General features: G+C 39.9%; 1 protein-coding gene across 5 annotated transcripts in view; it reads right to left on the bottom strand.

Moving 5' to 3' along the window:
- The window catches only part of CRACD (capping protein inhibiting regulator of actin dynamics), a 139484-nt gene that overhangs the window by 19451 nt on the left and 101815 nt on the right, over positions 1–18218 (bottom strand). For 4 of the 5 annotated variants that reach the window (XM_074822605.1, XM_074822609.1, XM_074822607.1 and 1 more), the window contains exon 4: positions 9100–9235. In XM_074822605.1, the coding sequence (XP_074678706.1) occupies positions 9100–9219 (120 nt within the window). In that variant the 5' untranslated portion in view covers positions 9220–9235. Of the gene's footprint in view, positions 1–4129; positions 4194–9099; positions 9236–18218 lie in introns of those variants that run through there. The other variant, XM_074822608.1, reaches the window with a different exon arrangement.

Genomic DNA, 18218 nt, shown 5'->3' with positions numbered 1-18218 from the left:
CACAAACTCATGTCTGCTCATGCTAAGGCGCACTTCCACATTGCCACTTTTGCAGAAAGAGGTTTATGCAGGGGACATGCAGTAGATGAATGCATAAATGAGCTTTCCCACCATTTATTTTCCTTGTTGAAGTAATCTTCTCTCAAGGGTTACAAGAAAGTTCTCTTGAATTATATCAAGTGCAAGATGAGTAAAATAAGTAGCATATAATATCTGCCCTCTGGCAGGGTGAATTACAGAAATTAAAGCCCTGGCTACTGCAGAGACACACACCATACAGTCTTTGAAAGTGAAGTTTTAGCAGAAGAGTCAAAAGAAATTCTTGAGAAGGAGAAAATGGAGTAAGGAACATTTATTGATAGATTTTCTTCCTGAAATATTTCAGGGAATCATTCTCAGTTAGGAAGGGAGAGACCATGGAGTTATTTTCCTTCTTTACTGTCTTTCAAGCACAGAAAATTCTCCAAAGGAGATCTCCCATTTCTGTCTTGCATTACTATGAACATCTGCAACTCAGTGATACTCAATCAAACTGTGCAGCTTCTGTTCAGTGGAAATATCATGTACATACATGGATCCCCGATATGAGTTTGCTGCTGAGAACTGCAGAAGATTGGCGTAGAAAGCATGTAAAACAAAGATTTATTTTTTTACCTGTAGCACAGGCTTAGGTGAGCAGTCAGCAGGGGAAAATATGCTCTAGTAGCAGCAGATGGACGTCTAAAAGATTCAGGTCAAGTCAATCTCACTTGCTATCGTTGCCCAGTGGACTAGATTCTTAAATAAAGTTTATACATTACCCTAAAACATTACCAGATTTCTGTATTGAACTATTAAGACAAAAAGTACATGAAGATACTCCTCATAATCAGGTTATTGAATTAGAATAGTTTTCTCAGTCTCATCATCGAGTTACACATTATTTATGGCTATTTGGATTTTGGCAGAAAGTAATGAAATTAATCCAGTACATCATTTTGGCATTGTGGGCAGTTCTGAACGGCAGAGTTTTATTCCCGCCTAGATTCCTGGCAGTGCATGCATAGTCTAAAAGCAAAGGTTCCACCAAGTCCTCCCAGGCTTTCATGTTAGCAGTGCAACTCTTTGCCTTGAAATCTTATATGCTTCAATTCTGTAAATGGGAGCTGGAGAGAGCAACTGGGTCTGTATTAGATAGTGTGAAGGCTGTAATTCCACTCTATTCCTGCAGGTCCTCTGATGCTAGTAGAAAACTATTTCAGAAAGCTCCTTAATTTGATAACGTGTTTTCTAAGTTGAGGCTGCTCCTTTCTTCTTCTTAAAGTCATATTCCTAGACAAATAGTTCTCCCAGGCAGAAAGCTGGAACCATCGGCACTACCTGAGCAATGACCCAAGAAACTAAGGATTTGTGCATCTGTTCCATGGTGAGAACATGCTTGCATGTACATATTGCTTGCAGTGTGTTTAGCAGGAACGCATGGTGTGTTATTCTGATCAAGTTCTTGATCTAGTGTGTGTGCGCGATGCAAGGTGGGAGCTGTGTGGTGATGGAGCTACTGTGGAGAATGATCTGTGCTTGAAAAGAATGGCCTTTTTAATTGTCATCAAGGATGCTTAAGGACTGTGCTGTAAAAATGTGTATTTGTGTATACAAAAGTTTAAAATGTAATTTTCCTGATATTTCTAGGAAATAGATTATCCTCAATATTTATGGACTGAACACGGGTATTTTTTTAAAATTACTTAAAAGTTTTTAAAGTTTATTTGCTCAGACTTGCATAAATTAGTTTGAAGATTGAAGAAGAAACTCTAGTAGACCTCATGTTCCTTCCAGGATAGAAGGCTCTTCTCTGTATTATTTATTTATTGGCCTTTTTGGAAAAAATTTAGCTTCTTCACCAATAATTCTCCACCGACCAATTTCTTTCAGTGCATTCTAATCTCCAAAGCTGATGCTGAACACCAAATGTCAAAATCTCAAATATCTTATTGGTACCACCGAGCAAATTTATTCTTATTGCTTTCAAAGAGCAATGTTAAACCTGCTCCTTGTTCTTTTTAAAAATGTGCTTATAATTTAACTACAGTGAAATTATCCTCTCTCAGAAAAATTCACACAGATAGATTCTCTATCTGGTCAATCATAAAAACCCTAAAAATGCATCACCCCTGAAAGAAATGAAAAAACCCTACAACTTTTACTTGGAAGAACACACACAGATAGTCCAACCCAGAGATGAAGAGATACATGAATTTAAGCTGCAAGGCCACTGAGAAGAAACCATATTCCCTGAAAAGGAGCACCTGCTTTAAATGTCTCAAAAGTTTCAGTTAGACATTAATTTTTGAACACAAAACTATAAATCCTCTGTACTTGAGAACTCCCTGTGCTGATGGTATGTGGATGATGGTTGCCTAAGGAGGATTATTTGCAACGCCAGTCATTAGAAGCTGCAGGCATGACATTTTGTTCTTCTGCCATTGCGCAGTCATGTGTTTAAATACCCTTTTGGAAATCTCCATAGATGCATATTGGTCTCAGTTAAATGACCCTGGTCTCTTTTGATTTGTGCAAGAAGACTTGTCATTTCGCAGACACAAATCACTGTCCTGCTCTGAAATCTAGCTGTCAGCTAGAAGCAGAAGGAAAGAGATTAACATTTCCTGTCTGCACCTTCCACTTCCAGCCTTATCAACTCCAATGGGCTTTCCTAGTCCCTCAGTTTGCAGCCAGTGGACAGGTATTTCCACAAGCCTTAGAAACTGTTCTCAGCACCAAAACCGCACAGCTACCACGTGACAATTACACCATGAAACAGCAGCTAGAGCGACCACAGATACACAGGGGAGCTTCAGAATGGGATCATCAAGCTGGGCTCCAGACCAGGTTTACCTCATCTCCAAATTTTTTTTTCTGTAAGATTCAACAGGTGCATGAGAGTTTGTCTATTCACACCCAACCCAGGTGGCTATTGGTGTGGTGCCATTCAGTGCGAGGTGAGGGGCAAGGCTGCACAGCTAATAAAGGCAAAGAAATATTGGGAATTTAGAAAAAAAAAAATTTGCACTCATTCGATTTTTAAAACCTTCCTCAGTAACTGGACCATGACACAGGCCCACTTTTATTTCATGCAAAATAATTTGCTAAAATGTGATACTATTTAACTGACATCTTTACACCATCTTACCACTAGTAACTTCAGAAATAAAACTCCTAAGTTAAATTGCTCTGCGTTGGTTGGCACCTGCAGCAAATTAAAAAGCTTAGACTTTCAAAGCACTCTTTGTGTTTGCATAGGAAATGCCACAGAACAAACTTTCCACATTAACTGGCAGAGAGCCCAGATCAGGCTGTACATCTCCTCTTTCACTCCAATTTGGCTCTTCTTCTGTGTACATGCCTGCTTGCATGCATGTTGGATTCAGCTCCCCGAAACCACATCATTCTTATGGCTCTGTGCCTGGAGTGAATCCAAAACTGGATCCACTGAGCTGCTTACTCTGTTCAGTTAAAAATCCTTAAAACAGAGTGTACTATTTCAGCTGATTCCACTCAAACAAATCTTACAAGAAATGTTGGTGATATTTTGCCTTTAACTCAAATACCTATTTTAATATTTTTTTGCAATGTCCAGATTTATAAATAAATGAAATTATGTTTTCTAGTTATATATAATTGTGAAATAATGACTTAATCAGCAGTACTTGTCCTAAGAAGAGCCATATTGTTGAAATTCCACGTGGTCCTGTACAGTCTCTCACAGTGACCCAAAAATCAAATGCCTTAGGAATATATAAGAACAGAGCAAGCCAGTACTGAGATTTTCCTTGTAAATACTCTTTTGGTGTAAATAGCCAGTTGGGAACTTTTCTTTTACGGATTTGTTTCATTGCTCTTTGAACTTTTATAAATATTTCAGGAATATCAGTGCTGTATGACAATGAGTTCTATAGTCCAACTACGCATAAATAAATATTTGCTTTGGTTTGAAAGTGTTACTAGTTTCAACTGATGCTCATGTGTTCTCATGCTGTGAAAGACTGAATAATTTCCTCTATTCATTTTCTCAATTCCATTCATGATTTCATGCATCTCTATCATACTCTCTCTCTTAACATTTCTTTTCTAGGCTGAAAAGACAGTTTACCTAATTGTTCTTTCTATAGAAGCGAGTCCACTTCTTTATCCAAACAGGAAAATCTGCAGCATATCTAAACATGCAAAACACCTCACATAAGCATTTTTTTTAAAATCAAAGAGAATAAACTGGAAAGCATCATGTGAGAAGTTATACTGGTATAGCTGGAGGTTTTAGAAAGTAAACTAGATGCAAAATTAACATGTAAACCTACCGAAAAGGAGAAAAATAAGAAGTATTACCACAGGTGTTTTGGATATAAGATGCAGGGAGGGAACTGTTCCATTCTCCATTGCTGGAGTGTCTTGTGGTTTGGGGCATTACACTTCAGGAAAGATTTTGGGAGAGTCCAAAATAGAACAATGGTGAAGAGCAAACTGTATATGGATCTCTAGACATATGTATTTGCAGCAAATCCAGATGCAAAGGAAGATTTTGGCATACAGTGGCAATGGACCACTTACAGATGCTCACATGTTAAGAGCAAGACTTTCTGGAGAAGCCTGAAGATACTTACAGAATTTGTGGTATTTGTCACCTGAGCCTCTCCTTCCAGAGTACCAAAAACAAAGCAGAGGAAAATGGAAGCAAATTTCCAGAGCTTAATATGATCATAGGAAAAAGGGGGTGTGCCCCAGAAATGCTAGAATGATTAAGAAAAAAACGATAAATTCAGTTTATAAAGTGAAAACAGTTATCAAATGAGAAGAAAACAATCAGGCTGCAGTGGCACTAGAAAATATTGGCAACAAAGAAATGAATTGTAAGAAATACAAAGTTGGGCAATCATGCAGTGAAAATTCACTCCCAATTCTATAAAATAGAGAGCATCAAGTTAAAAGATAACAGCTTTGAGGTTTAGCAAACGACTTTGTAGCCTTGTTGAGATCTGGGCCATATCAAACAGAAACAACAATGGGAATGGCTGTTAGAATACAGATGTGCAACGCATAGTAGGTGAAGCACTGGCTTGATCCTTAGCTAAGATATGTTAATGTCTAAAAGAAATAGGATCCAAAACTGAACAGTCATTAGGTCTGACAGGAAGAAAATTATTTGGGACATTCATCATTACAAAGCCAGGGAAATGTGAATTTAAAAACTGGTCCTTTAGAATTTGACCAAGAATTCTGGATTCCCAAGACATGTTTTATCATAATTAATACCTGTCTAATAAATGGGTGGTTTACAAATTTACAGAGCAAAGAGTTTGTTTGTTTGTTTTAAACCACGTGGCCACATGAAACAGAAAAGTTGTAGTCCAGTAATTCCTAAATGCAATAAGCCATACGCCATAGTCAACCTTCAATATTTCTTGCAGCTGACTGCCACAGCCTCATGGATGCCAGGTGACCTGAGATACTTTCAGTGAACGCAAAAGGCCTCCAGAGGCAGCAGCAGTGCCACACATGTCACAGCAAAAGCGAGGTAATGGCTTAGACACATCAAGATACTAATGCTCAAAACAAGTTTCCATTTTACTTGCTACAGTTTTTCTGGGCCTGAAACAAAAACTGTCTTCTGTTCATTTGCTGACCATTTCTGGCAAATATCAGTAGTAGGAAGAAGAGTCACTGCTGCAACACATGAGGAAGTGGATCTAACACACTTTGATGCAAGAAAAAAGTCCCCCACTAACCTATAAAAGGGAAGGATATAAAAACAAGCTCCCAGAGTTTCTTTTAGGTTTGTTCTGACACACAGCTAGACTTAGATTTTAACATTCCTTGTGTCTCATTCAGAGTCTTGTATGAGAAGTAAAGAACCAGATCCTGAGAAACTAAATGAGTCCAGCATTAAGAGTACCAGTGCCTGGGTACTGTCTCTTTGTGGAAGGAGGTTCAGGTTGGCTTTCTACACTGGATCTTAAAAACTAGATAATGATAAATCTCAGCAGATCCAAAGGACAAGGAAAAGATTGCTTTTAAAAGACCAGATGGCTTGAGCTAACACAAAATAACTTCAGGATACACAAAGGCTATTGCAGGTTAAGAAGTCATTTTTTTCTCAGCCTGACTTTTAGCACAAGCTAAAACCTTTGAACATGACCAAATCCATTTACAGAAAGCCTAATAAGATGAATACTGCCAATCTGAAAATCAATAAAAAGAAATGAAAGCAATTCCAGAAAGAACTAATTTACTTTGCACACATAATCTGAGAGAATTCCTACCATAAGAAGCTGAACCAGTGCATATGCTGGCCAGCTGCCCAGACTGCTAGAGTTTTCCACCGTTACACAACATTTTTTATGGGTTCGTCAACACTCCAAAGTCAGCAGAAATGCAAGGTGAGAAGGGGGAAACACTTTGGTGGTCAGCAGAATGAGATTCAGCACCATCAGTATTAAATGGCTTGCATTTCTATTCTGATTTCAAAACCCTTTTCACCATGCTATCAGTTGGGCTTGTAAGCATGGTGCCTCTTCCAAAACCAATTTAAGTTTTCCAGGAATGTTCACTGTACCACCCTCCAAAAAATACTGAAAAAGGTTAAAATCTGCAGAGCTTTTGATCTCCATTTGGAATACAGCAAGTTCAGAGCCAGCTCAGAGCACTGAATCCTGGCAACACTTTTTTACTGAGGATCATCTTGCCAGGCAAATGGAAACTAGAAATGCTGTGCTTCCACCGTGACATGCAAGCCTGGGCAAAACCACAGTAACGTTGGTAGTGTAGCAATGGCATGGGACTGGGAGCTGGCGACAGAATTGATTTTAAGGAGTGGAACACTCTTTAGAAGAGTTGACTGTCTTCTCTTGTTCCACCACTTGAAGAAATACAGACATTCCCAGTGGGAGTGAGCTTGCAGAAAGGGACTTCAAAGTAGATACAAATTTCTGATAAGTGGAGACTGAGTATCAGTGTTTCTATGACTGCAAAATCACACAGCAAACACAGTCTCCTTTTAGAATACTACAGCAGAAAAAAGGATGGGGTATGGAATGCATAAAAATTTCAGACATGAATGATACTCCAAATAACTGATCAGACCTGGGACTCAACCTGAAGGTCAACCTAAAAATGTGCAGTGGGATTTTGTCATGCTCTTGTCCTTAAACGTAGAGAAAAGTTGCAGAAATCGTGGCTAAAGAAATGGGGACAATTATGTGCTGGGCAGCAGGTTTTGCTGATACAGAGGTGGTCCCTGGGCTTGTTATAAGGATTCTTCCCATGGAGTTATTAAAAAAATCCATGGACATTTAGATGAATATGTAACTCCTGTGTAAACATGTAAATAGTTAAAACTGTCATTTGCAATCTATCATGCATTTCCTTTCCGATTGAATGAGTTGCTCTGGATATCACCATCATCAGTAGAGTGGGAAAAGCTGAATCTGAGATGTTGTTACAGGCTGGGTTGCAGCTATATTAAAATGATAAAAACAAACTACTGTCCTTCAATTTTAAATAAAAAGGTAAGCACAGTTTTGACATCAAGCAGCTGAAACAACACTCCCCCTAAAAATACATGCAAGTACCCACACCAAAAAAAGTTCATGCTTATGCAAAGTTCACACGAGCAAGACCGTATCACTGGCTATTTATTTTGTGACTTTCAAGGGTGGCTATTTTTGCTTTAATTTTCTTGAGTTACCACTTGCTTAGTGAAGATGACTGTTAGCAACTGCAGTAACTGTACTTTTTATCATGTCTGAGTTTAGTGAAGGCAATAATTTCCATCAGAAATTTTAAGGCGAGTCTGGAAATGGGAGAAGCCACTCGTACAAAGTAAAAAGTTATTCAGAGAAAGTCTAACATACTGAAGCCAAGACAATAGATCCAACAGATAGGGAGGGCAAACCTCCTTGCACAAGTCAGTGAGCTTTGTAGCCAAAGGACACTCAAGCATTCTGCAAGACAGGTCCAACCTGCTTGTGTCTGCCCAGAGTCAGCAGTCATTTAAAATAGAATGGTTTCTAGCCTGAAAAGTAGCATGCATTGAATCTACCTGACCCTGGGAAATTTTAGCTGAAAAACCAGCACAGAGAAATTGGAGCTGTCCTAGTGTGGTTTCTACTTCAAAGTTCATCCACAGTAAAGCACAGCCAACGCTGTTCAAGTGCTCTGTCTGCTGACAGCACTGGGCAGGAAAAAGGAACAATTTCATCCTGAAGGGCTGGATCTGTCTACCGTGCATGATCTCTCTCACTCACTAGAAAAGATGGACCATGGGTAGACTTTGGAGGTAAAAAATATCAATGGTAGTTAGCTACAGGGTAATGGCACTTGCACAGCATTAAAAATTTATCAGCATTTTGACAGGACATGTCGGCATCCTGAGCAATAAACTGAAACATGCTTCTGAAGGACAGCTCTTTCAAGGTCTAGACAAGCATAGAGCTGGTAATCTTACAGATGTACAAGAGTAAAGCAAAAAATTAGTTAGAGCACTAATGGGACAGAGTTCTGGAAAAGAAGGGAAAACAGGTCGTGTAAAGCTCTTTAGAAGGAAATACCCAAATGTGTTGTTTATGTAGTTACTTATGTGCTGTTTGCTTTGGAGAGAAACATATCCACCTTTCATGAGAACCACTGAAAGGGAGAAAAAGGAGGAGAAAAAAAATGTAATACATATACAAGGATAATTAAATCAGCTTTGCGCAGAAGTCTCACTCTGCGTGCCATTCCCTGCCGCCAACACCACCCTCATTTTTTCACTCAGTACCACATCTGTAGGTCTCAGGCATACAGATCTGGACATGCCAAAACCATGAGTTCCATTCAAATGAGTCCCACAAGATGCAGACATTGCTGCAGATTTGCTTGCAGCATCACTGCCATACCTTTCAAGACCAAAACCTAGATCTTCTGCAGATTATCCAAATTATTTACATGACTTCTGGGTAGATAACTTACATGGCTAAGAAATTGCCCCAAGGGTACTGAAAAAGCAATTCACCTTCATCCACATTTAACACATTCTGGAGACCATTTTCTATCACATTTTAAATATTTTTCCCACTTACAATTTCTTACCTGAAGAGTTTTAACTTTTCCTAAAACGTTCTCCTGTGACATTGCTTGGATGGCCTGTTCACTCTCTGTTCTCCCATCAGGTATAAAAATACTGTCATGGGAAAAAGCTCGACTGCCCATAGAATAATGGGAGGACCTGGAAAAAACAGTTAAAAAATAAGCACAGCAATTAATTTATGAGAGTGACACTTCATATCATAGCTGCCCTGCTGTATGGATTTTCCCTCCCTCTTGCCCTTCTACATAAAAGCTTTGAACATTCTCAGAGAGAGGTATCCAAAGATGTTCTGTTATCAAAAGTTAAATGTAGGTACATGATTCCTGCACAGACAGTTTTCCTCCTTGAAAGGACACAGAGTGGGATGTTTTTAATAGGCATGTTGAGAAGTTCAATCAATTTTCCTTAGAAATCTCAAATGTAAATGTTACTTTTAGGATACAGAGTAGATGATAATAACGCATACATTACCAGACTGCATATTTAAGAAAGCTGGTATTTGTGCTTAGTCCCAGGGATGCCAAGGAAGAGAGCATGTCATGAATGACCCAGTTATATGGCCCTGCTCTAAATCCAAAGGCAAAGGGATTAAACAAAAAGTAGTTTAATTTACTGGAAATTTTAAACGGTCATCAAGAAAACTGAGAATTAAAAAAAAAAAAGGTGTGTGGGTTGTTACTTTGGGGTTTTGGGGGCATTTGGGGGGAAAAATGTTTGAAAGTCATGTTTTGTCTCGCCTAGAGTATTTCATGGTGAGTGGAAAGCCAGTAAAATACAAACATGATAAAAGCCACAGTAGAAGAAAACTGAACAATTGAGAGGTCTTCAATCTCTTCTTTTAATAACCTATTGGCAACTCTATGAAACCCATTTATAGCTTCAGTAAGCAAACAATCTGGAGAAAGGAAATGGATACTTTCCATACCAATCTAACCATCACAAACTTCTAGATGCAGTAAAAACATTATAAACAAATACTTCAGCGAAACCAAGGAAGATGATACTTCCAGAAAGAGGCATAAGTAAAAGAACAAAAATTAAAGCCTCACATATTTAAGAAAATCAATGTATTATCTGTTTCTCCCTTTTAAAATGTGCTAAATGTTTATAAGGTGTTCAAGATACTTCTATTCAACCTTGGAAAAAAAAAAATGTTTGGAATAAGCGTATTACGTTTTCATCTAATTTTTTCCCACAGTATGAACATGATCTTTTCAAATAAAAACAATGATCTTTTCTTACCGAGGAATAATGTTATGTAGGGTTACATTAACCTTTATAACTGATTAAAGACAGGCTATCCTTGACTTTTATAACTAAATATCTTACAGGTAACCAGAAAATAATAGGAAAAAAAGCCCCCCACAACTTCTCCCTCTTTCTAGCTTATATATAAAATACATCTGCACTCATAAAATAATCAATCCAAGCTTTTGGGAAGAAGACACACAACTGTCTCATTTCATCCTCCATGCAATCACAGACTAACTGAAAAATTATTTTTTCATCCAGAATTAATATTTGAACGACATGCTTCATTTGAAACAAACCAGCACACAATCAAGCAAAGAGCTGGTCAATATTTCACAGCATTTTTAGTAATCAAAAAAGAGGAACATTTAACTGATGCTATATTCTATTTTAGATTTTTTTTTTTAAATAAAAACCACAACTGGATTGCCTTTGGCTGCTAAAGGTAGTACACCCTCTTTTAGAAACCTCTTATTAGAGAAACCATAAAGGTTTATTTTTAAATCCTCTTCTAAAAAGGTTTCTATACTGAATCGTCATGACTCAGACTGTACACAGAGCTGTGGTAAAATTGCATGGCACTGGAATATATCTACTTTCCTTGGCCATCCAGGAATCAGCCCATGAACCACAGCTTGAGAAATGCCCCTTAAACAGGGACAATTTCCTAGCAGGCCTGTCTTGCAAAATAGTGGCTTGAATGAAGTTGAGTGAAAGTTGGCTTTTTTCATATAACCATGTAGGTCTGTTTGAACTGAAAGCTCCAGCATTGCATTCAACAAGGGGGGAAAAAAGTCTGTATTCACAACCAAAACTGAAGGGAACATGCAAAATTTGACAAACCAGCACATGCCAACCCCTCCTGTATTTGCATGGTTCAATATGTGAAACTGTTGCAAGTGCAGAAGGCAAGGCCACTGGGAATTTGTTGTTTACTATTTACCTTTGAGCTGAGAGATCTGCTGAGGATGCATAATCCAGGTCACATTGTGCTCCAGAGAGGATCCTCTCTCAAAGATTTTTTCAGCAATGCTGTGGCTCAGCTACTTGTGGCTTTGTCTCACTGCTATTCACCGTGCATATGACACCATTCTCCCCTTTTATGTCCAGTGGGTTGGCGTTCTCATACTTAAAATTAGACAGCTCATGTTTATCCCTATTGTTTGTTACAACTAATTAGTAGGCGAGGGTTGCAATGCAATCACCAAAGAGTTCAGTGACTTGTTTGCAAGTTGTTTGTGACCTTACTAATGAATCTGTTAATATTTAAGTTGGGAACAGCCAACCTGCAGGTTTTGAACTGAACAGGGTTTGCTAGCAGTTCAAACCCCAAAAATTTAGCTGACCAGCAGCAGGGATGCTCTGGCAGCAGGAACTACCCAATAATCCGAGTCCCTGAATTGGAAGAAAAGAGCAACTGCTGAGGTCAGTGCTGGTGGACAGCCTAGGACATGGCTGCGGATGAAGATCTTCCCCATCCCGCTACAGAGCTGAGGATACCTTTAGTGATCTAGTCTCACCAACTGCCTGTGAGCTAATCCAATGACTCTCCTGACGGAGATGCACAGCACAACAGCATTTGGCTATGTGCGGTTTTAGGTTTATGGCTAGTGTGATCAGACTTGTTAAAATGTCATCTAAAGCTTCCTTTGGGACACCGGGTCATGTGAAATACCTTGGGAGCTTCATGTGACCTGCAATCATAAGTACATCACCACTGAAAGTCCAAACCTGTCTTTGATAAGTGCCCACAATGGTACCGAGGGCAGGTTAGGACCATGCTAAGCACATACAACGTCTCTCTCTGACATTCTCCCATATGCCAACCGCTTTCAGTTTAGGCACTTACTCATTACGTGGCATCACACATTTTTCTTTCACGGAGCTGAAGCCAAACATATTTCAATCATAGAATACCAGGTTGGAAGGGACCTCAAGGATTATCTGGTCCAACCTTTCTTGGCAAAAGCACAGTCTAGACAAGATGGCCCAGCACCCCGTCCAGCTGAACCTTAAAAGGGTCCAATGTTGGGGAATCCACCACTTCTCTGGGGAGATTATTCCAGTGGCTGATTGTTCTCATTGTGAAAAATTTTCCTCTTGTGTCCAGTTGGAATCTCCCCAGGAGTAACTTGTACCCATTACCCCTCGGCTTCTCCATGTGACTCCTTGTAAAAAGGGAGTCTCCATCATCTTTGTATCCACTCTTTAAATACTGAAACATGGTGATAAGGCCTCCCCTAGGCCTTCTCTTCTCAAGGCTGAACAAGCCCAATTCTCTCAGCCTTTCCTCCTATGACAGGCTTCCCAGTCCTTTAATCATCTCTGTGGCCCTCCTCTGGACCCTCTCCAGCCTGTCCACATCTTTTTTGTATAGCTGGAACCAAAGATGAACACAGTATTCCAGGTGTGGCCTGGCAAGCACTGAGAAGAAAAAGAAAAGCTTTGAAAGCTTTTTTCTGTTTTTGTGTTCTTATTAACTTGCTACCAAAACAGACATACTCCAAATTGTCAGAACACATGGAAACAGTCACAAGAAATCCCGCAGTGAATTAACTCAAGACTTCTCTCTACTGTATCCCCTCCAAATGCTTTGTAGATATTCTGGATATTTCAGAACTGTGTGACTGAACAATTTTCCTAGCCACACGTCCAATAACTGCTAAAAATGTTTTAAGAATTTTGCTTAAATATCTATGTAGGCTAAAGTACATTGGTAAAAACTTATTCACACATTGTAGTAACCTAGTTTCTTTTACGGGTGAGTTTAAAGAACATCTAAGGTGATTTCCAGGCGACTTGAACTTTCTAAAAGGTCTCTTATCTTACTCACTTGGAGCCCACAATCCTTTCAAATCTTCCCAGCTGTGAGTTTGAAAGATTATGTCATAAAGGTCCTTCTTGCACCTCTTTTTTCACTCTCCTCATGTTCTACTTTTGGAAAGACTGAATTTCTTTTAAGTCATAATACAGTATGAATAATTGAGTTTCCTTCACTGCTATCACCATTCCCACCTCTGAGGTTTTTCTCAGAAGCCTTTACACAATAACATCCTCACAACCCACATCTACAGACTGTGCTTCAGAAAGCTCTCCCCTCAATTAAAAGGTATGCTGACATCAGGAATGGCTTTCGATAGATTCATGGTATGTCAGAGACCTGGGCTACAGTCATAGCCATGGTTGAAGGTATTACAGTTTCAAACTGCCATATTACTTCCAAGAGATGTGGGAAAACAGTGGTATCAGTTTATGAGCACTTCTGTTGATAATACTGATGATGACACTTCAGAGGCTGTTGGTGCTGAAAATAACTGAATCACAATCTGACTCACTTCCAGAAACCTAAATTAAATGAATTATGGATGTGCTATACCAAAATACAAAGTACTTTTAGCAAATCCTTAAAGATGTTCTCTCTGAAGATGTGTTGCAACTCAAATATCATGTACAAGTTTCAGTTCCAACACAGAAATTTTCAAAACAAATTTTCTCATACTCAAAGCAAAGTTAAATTCCATTCATTCTCAAGAGTTTTCTTTGCCACACCTGTCTCCCTCTTCAGACTCCTGAAGATAGGCCTGAATACTTGGTTTCTCAGCAAAACTAAGAGCATACTTTTCACCTTCTTTTATTAGGATGTAATTCTTAAGAACTACGACAGTTTTGAGAATGTATGACGGGTTCTTTGATACACATGGGCTTTGGCACAAAAAGAGTGCACCAGGATACGTCTTTATCTTGAGGGTATCCCAAGAGCATAAAAGTACAGCACAGCCAAACTTCCCACAGGATTTTTACAAATAATGAAGCCAGGAGTGTCAAACAGGTGGGAAATAGAGCAAAACATGGAGTATGAGGACCACACCACATCTTGACCATAGACAAGACATGGACTCCTAGCCCAGGTTTAACTGCATTTAGCTGTAAAAAGAGTTGCCTCAAACACATCTTGCCCCTAACTAGATTTCTTCTGCACAAAATTAACATTTCTCAGACTTTTTGTTTAACTCGGTGCTGATAAATTCATTCTGGAAAGGGAGAACACCTTCCGTTGTATTTCAGACTTCTGGAAGAATCCCAGAAAACCAGAGGAAAAACAGATTACATAGATATTGGAAGTATCATAACTCTAATGTATCTATGTACGAATATGGCTTGCAAAAACCTCTGTGCAGTAACCCCTCCTCTTTCCATTACTCATTCTGGCTGAGCTGTCTGTGTGTGCTAAGAAACTAGGAAATGCAAAACAAATCATTCACAGCAGAATGGGACCACCCTGAGCCTATGGTCTTACTCCTCTCCCATGAAGACCAGCAAACAGAGAGATTGGTCTTTGGACCCCCATCAGCCATCAACTGCTATGCATTGTTATCTGTTTAGGATGCAATTTTCTGTCAGCTCTAGATGTTCCAACTCAGGACTGGGTGCATAACATCCTTTCTCCCTTTATCCTCCTCCCCATGTATTGCCATCACCTCTTTTGTGCTCGCTTAGTGCTCACAGTTCACATGAACCTGGAAAGAGTCAGACAACTGCAGTCCAGACTTCAATCAGCATATACTACTGCGGGACTGCACCCTTAAGTACATCAGAGTATGTGTAGAGGTAATACTGCACAGAATACAAGGCTAAGTTTACCTTGGTACTGGTGGATATTATGTTTCAGACCCCATTTTTCTGCAGAGCTATTTCTCCTCTCAAAGACAAATGTGGGGTCCTTAAAAAGGGGAAATTTTGCCAGCAGGGAATGCCGACATCTCAGCTCTTGCATAATCCTGTATCAGCACTTTACTGTAGTACAGAAAGCCTGCACCAGCAACTGCCTCTTCGGTGTGTCATAAATGTTCCTCCCACTGTGATATTAAAGAGTTAGAAATAGAAACTGGAAAATAAAGAGAAAGAATGAGTTGTTCTGTTCTTTCATGTTTGTAGAGACTGACTCCAAAAAACCCCAGTCTCATGACTTTCACTCTTTTAGATTTCCATTAGAAACCAATTCTGTAATCATTAGAGGTCAGAGTCAACTTTTTAACATAAAGCCATTTTTAAGACTAAAAAATTCACAACGCATGCAAAGCAGAATGAATTTGTTTTAGCCAGGTATTGATCCTTAGTACAAGCCCTTCAAAGACATCTGAAAGTCACCTCCCAGAACAGCGCCCCAGGGAAATGACAAGTGCAGTGATAGGTTGCCTTTACTTAATGTTTTGTTTTAAAAAAGAAATCCAATTCCAACTCTTTGCATCTCCAATAAATGTCTCCAGGGCAGCAAGAGATGAAAAACATAAATTGCATTTTCTAGTCATTCCAGACATGCATTAATACTGTAATAGAGGAAAAAGGATTGTAATTCTGTGCTGTATTTTTAGTGTCCTCTCTTTCATCTGTCATGCTGAAATGTGAATTTTGGTTCTAACTCATGCCTGGATGAGGAATATTGTTCATGCTGCAACATAACTCTGACTTACAACTGTGCTCAGACAGCATGTTGCTTCATTGCATTAACAAACCCGTAAACATGGTCCTTACAAGCTCAATAGGCAAAAGGGAGATTTTTTTACCAGGGTAGTTGAAGGATTCTTTTGCATAAGGTAAACTTAAGAGATTATTCCTGTGCTCAATCTAAAGATGTATCCAGATCACCTTCAGGAACTACTGAACCTCAAGGCACTAACTCTGGGAAAACTGCACAGTCCCATTGCTATGACCCACCAGCGTCCCACTGATGCCAAGGACCTGCTTTTCAGCCTCTGTATTAGTAGCTCTGCTCATTTCATAGACATCATGCAATATTATCTTATACAAAGCTCCAGTTTGGTGTCATCAGGGGATCTGTAACGTATGAACTTACCATAATTTTTTTTTTTTTTTTTAAGTAGAGATCGAGTCTAGCTTTAAGTAATGTTATGCTAATAATCAAACTAAAATCATGACAATTAAGGGCATAAAAAGTAATCATGGGAATTATCAAGGCCCTGAGTGCACTAATAAGCTTTAACATCCCTGAGCAGCATCACCTGGGGCCTCCACCCACACACACATGGGTCCAGGAGCACTATTTAAGATCACAGTCGAGGTTTTGCTCCCTGCTGGAGATATGCTGAAGGAGTGCTGGTCTGCAGCTCAGCCACAACTGTACCTGGCTATGAAGCCCCTTGATCCAGACTTCAATTTACAGACTGATTTCCTGGCTTGCCTTCTCAACTGTGGACCTGTGGTGTGATGAGTGGATCTGATCCTGACCTACAGACTGACTTCCTGGTTCAGACTCAGACCTGCCTTATCATGCAGATACGGCCTTATTTGTACTCCTAGTTGGACCTGGCCACCATCCCAGCATCTCTCCTGCTTGCCTTGCTTAGATACTGTAGGACTGGACCCTGGGCAACAAGGCCCTACCCTGCTGTGGGATCCCCCTTGGTGCTCCCTTCACCTTTGCTGAGGGAGCAGCCCTGCCCTTGCTGCTGTCTGACAAGGTAATGAGCTGGGACTAGATAGTTCTTGACACGTGAATTTTACATAATTATTCACCAAATCATCTAATCTTGGAAAGTCTCAGTATGCAGAGAAAGGCACCACTCTGGTTTCCAGTAATTCTGCAAGTGAATTCCTAACATAGCTTGAGGATTGTGGACAATTCACCAGTTATCATAGAAATATGCAGACTAGTGGAAGGAACAGGGCTCTAAATGGTCCAACTTTCACACTTGAACTGGCAATCCATTGCATGTCACACTATCTAATAGCAGCATATGGTTATGTAAAATTTGCTCTAAAATATGATAAAACATATAGAAAAGTGAAAAGTCTTGACAGGAATAAGTGCTATACAGTGATTTCACTTAGCTCATAAGGAAGGAAAGGAAGAGGAAATAAGATGGTATATTATACTAGAGGTGACAACTCTGGTTCAGGAGCCCAGCCCTTAGACCTTACCAGCTGCTAAAAAGACAGTTTCCATGCAGAATCTGAAAGGAAATGAAGTATATGATGATTAGGAAAGGGAATGCAATGAAAACATCTGAAAGGGAGGCAAGGGAGAGGACCAGTGGACAGTAAGGCAGCCTAACTTTTCAGGGAGACTAAAGCAAGACAGCATATGTGATGGAAGAAGTGAAGACGATAGTAAAAAAAGTTCTGGGATTACTGAGGTGAAAATGAAGCTAGTCATGATCAGGGCTGAGGATGAAAGACAAGTTAAAAAGGAGACACGAAGTGAGACCTGGTATAAAACATTGGGGACTGTTGCAGAGACAAAGCCTACTGAAGAGTTCTCAGGATCATACACAAACTACAGTGTATATAGTGAGGCATCTCTGCACTGAAGTAGAAGCTTAAAAAAAAAAAAAAGGCAAGCTGATAGAATTTAGTGCAAATTTCTAGTAAGTGACAAAACTGCAGCAAGTAGTGAAAAGTCTTAGCTCACATGCCTGGGAAGAAAGCTTCTGGAGCACAAAAACTTAAGCAAGTTGGTAACCGGAGGGAGGAAGGCAAGAGTTGAGGTGCTGTACTGGGTTTGCATGGCAAGATTTTGGTAGTGGGGGGTGTGGGGTGGGGAGGGGGGCTTCTGTGAGAAGCTGCTAGAAGCTTCCCCTGTGTTCAACAGAGCTGATGCCAGCTGGCTCCAGGATGGACCTACCGCTGGCCAAGGCTGAGCCCATCAGCAATGGTGGTAGCGCCTCTGTGATAACATTTAAGAAGGGGAAGGAAAACCTGTGCAATTGTAGCTGGAGGGAGGAGTAAGAAACACCTCTGCAGGCACCAAGGTCAGTGAAGAAGGAGGGGGAGGAGGTGCTCCAGGCACCGGAGCAGAGATTCCCCTGCAGCCCATGGTGCAGCCCATGGTGAGGCAGGCTGTGCCCTGCAG

The sequence above is a fragment of the Strix aluco genome, chromosome 4 (genome assembly GCF_031877795.1).
Source record: "Strix aluco isolate bStrAlu1 chromosome 4, bStrAlu1.hap1, whole genome shotgun sequence".
NCBI lineage: Eukaryota > Metazoa > Chordata > Aves > Strigiformes > Strigidae > Strix > Strix aluco.
The sequence above is the reverse complement of the archived record's forward strand: the minus strand, read 5'-3'. Positions and strand labels throughout refer to the sequence as shown.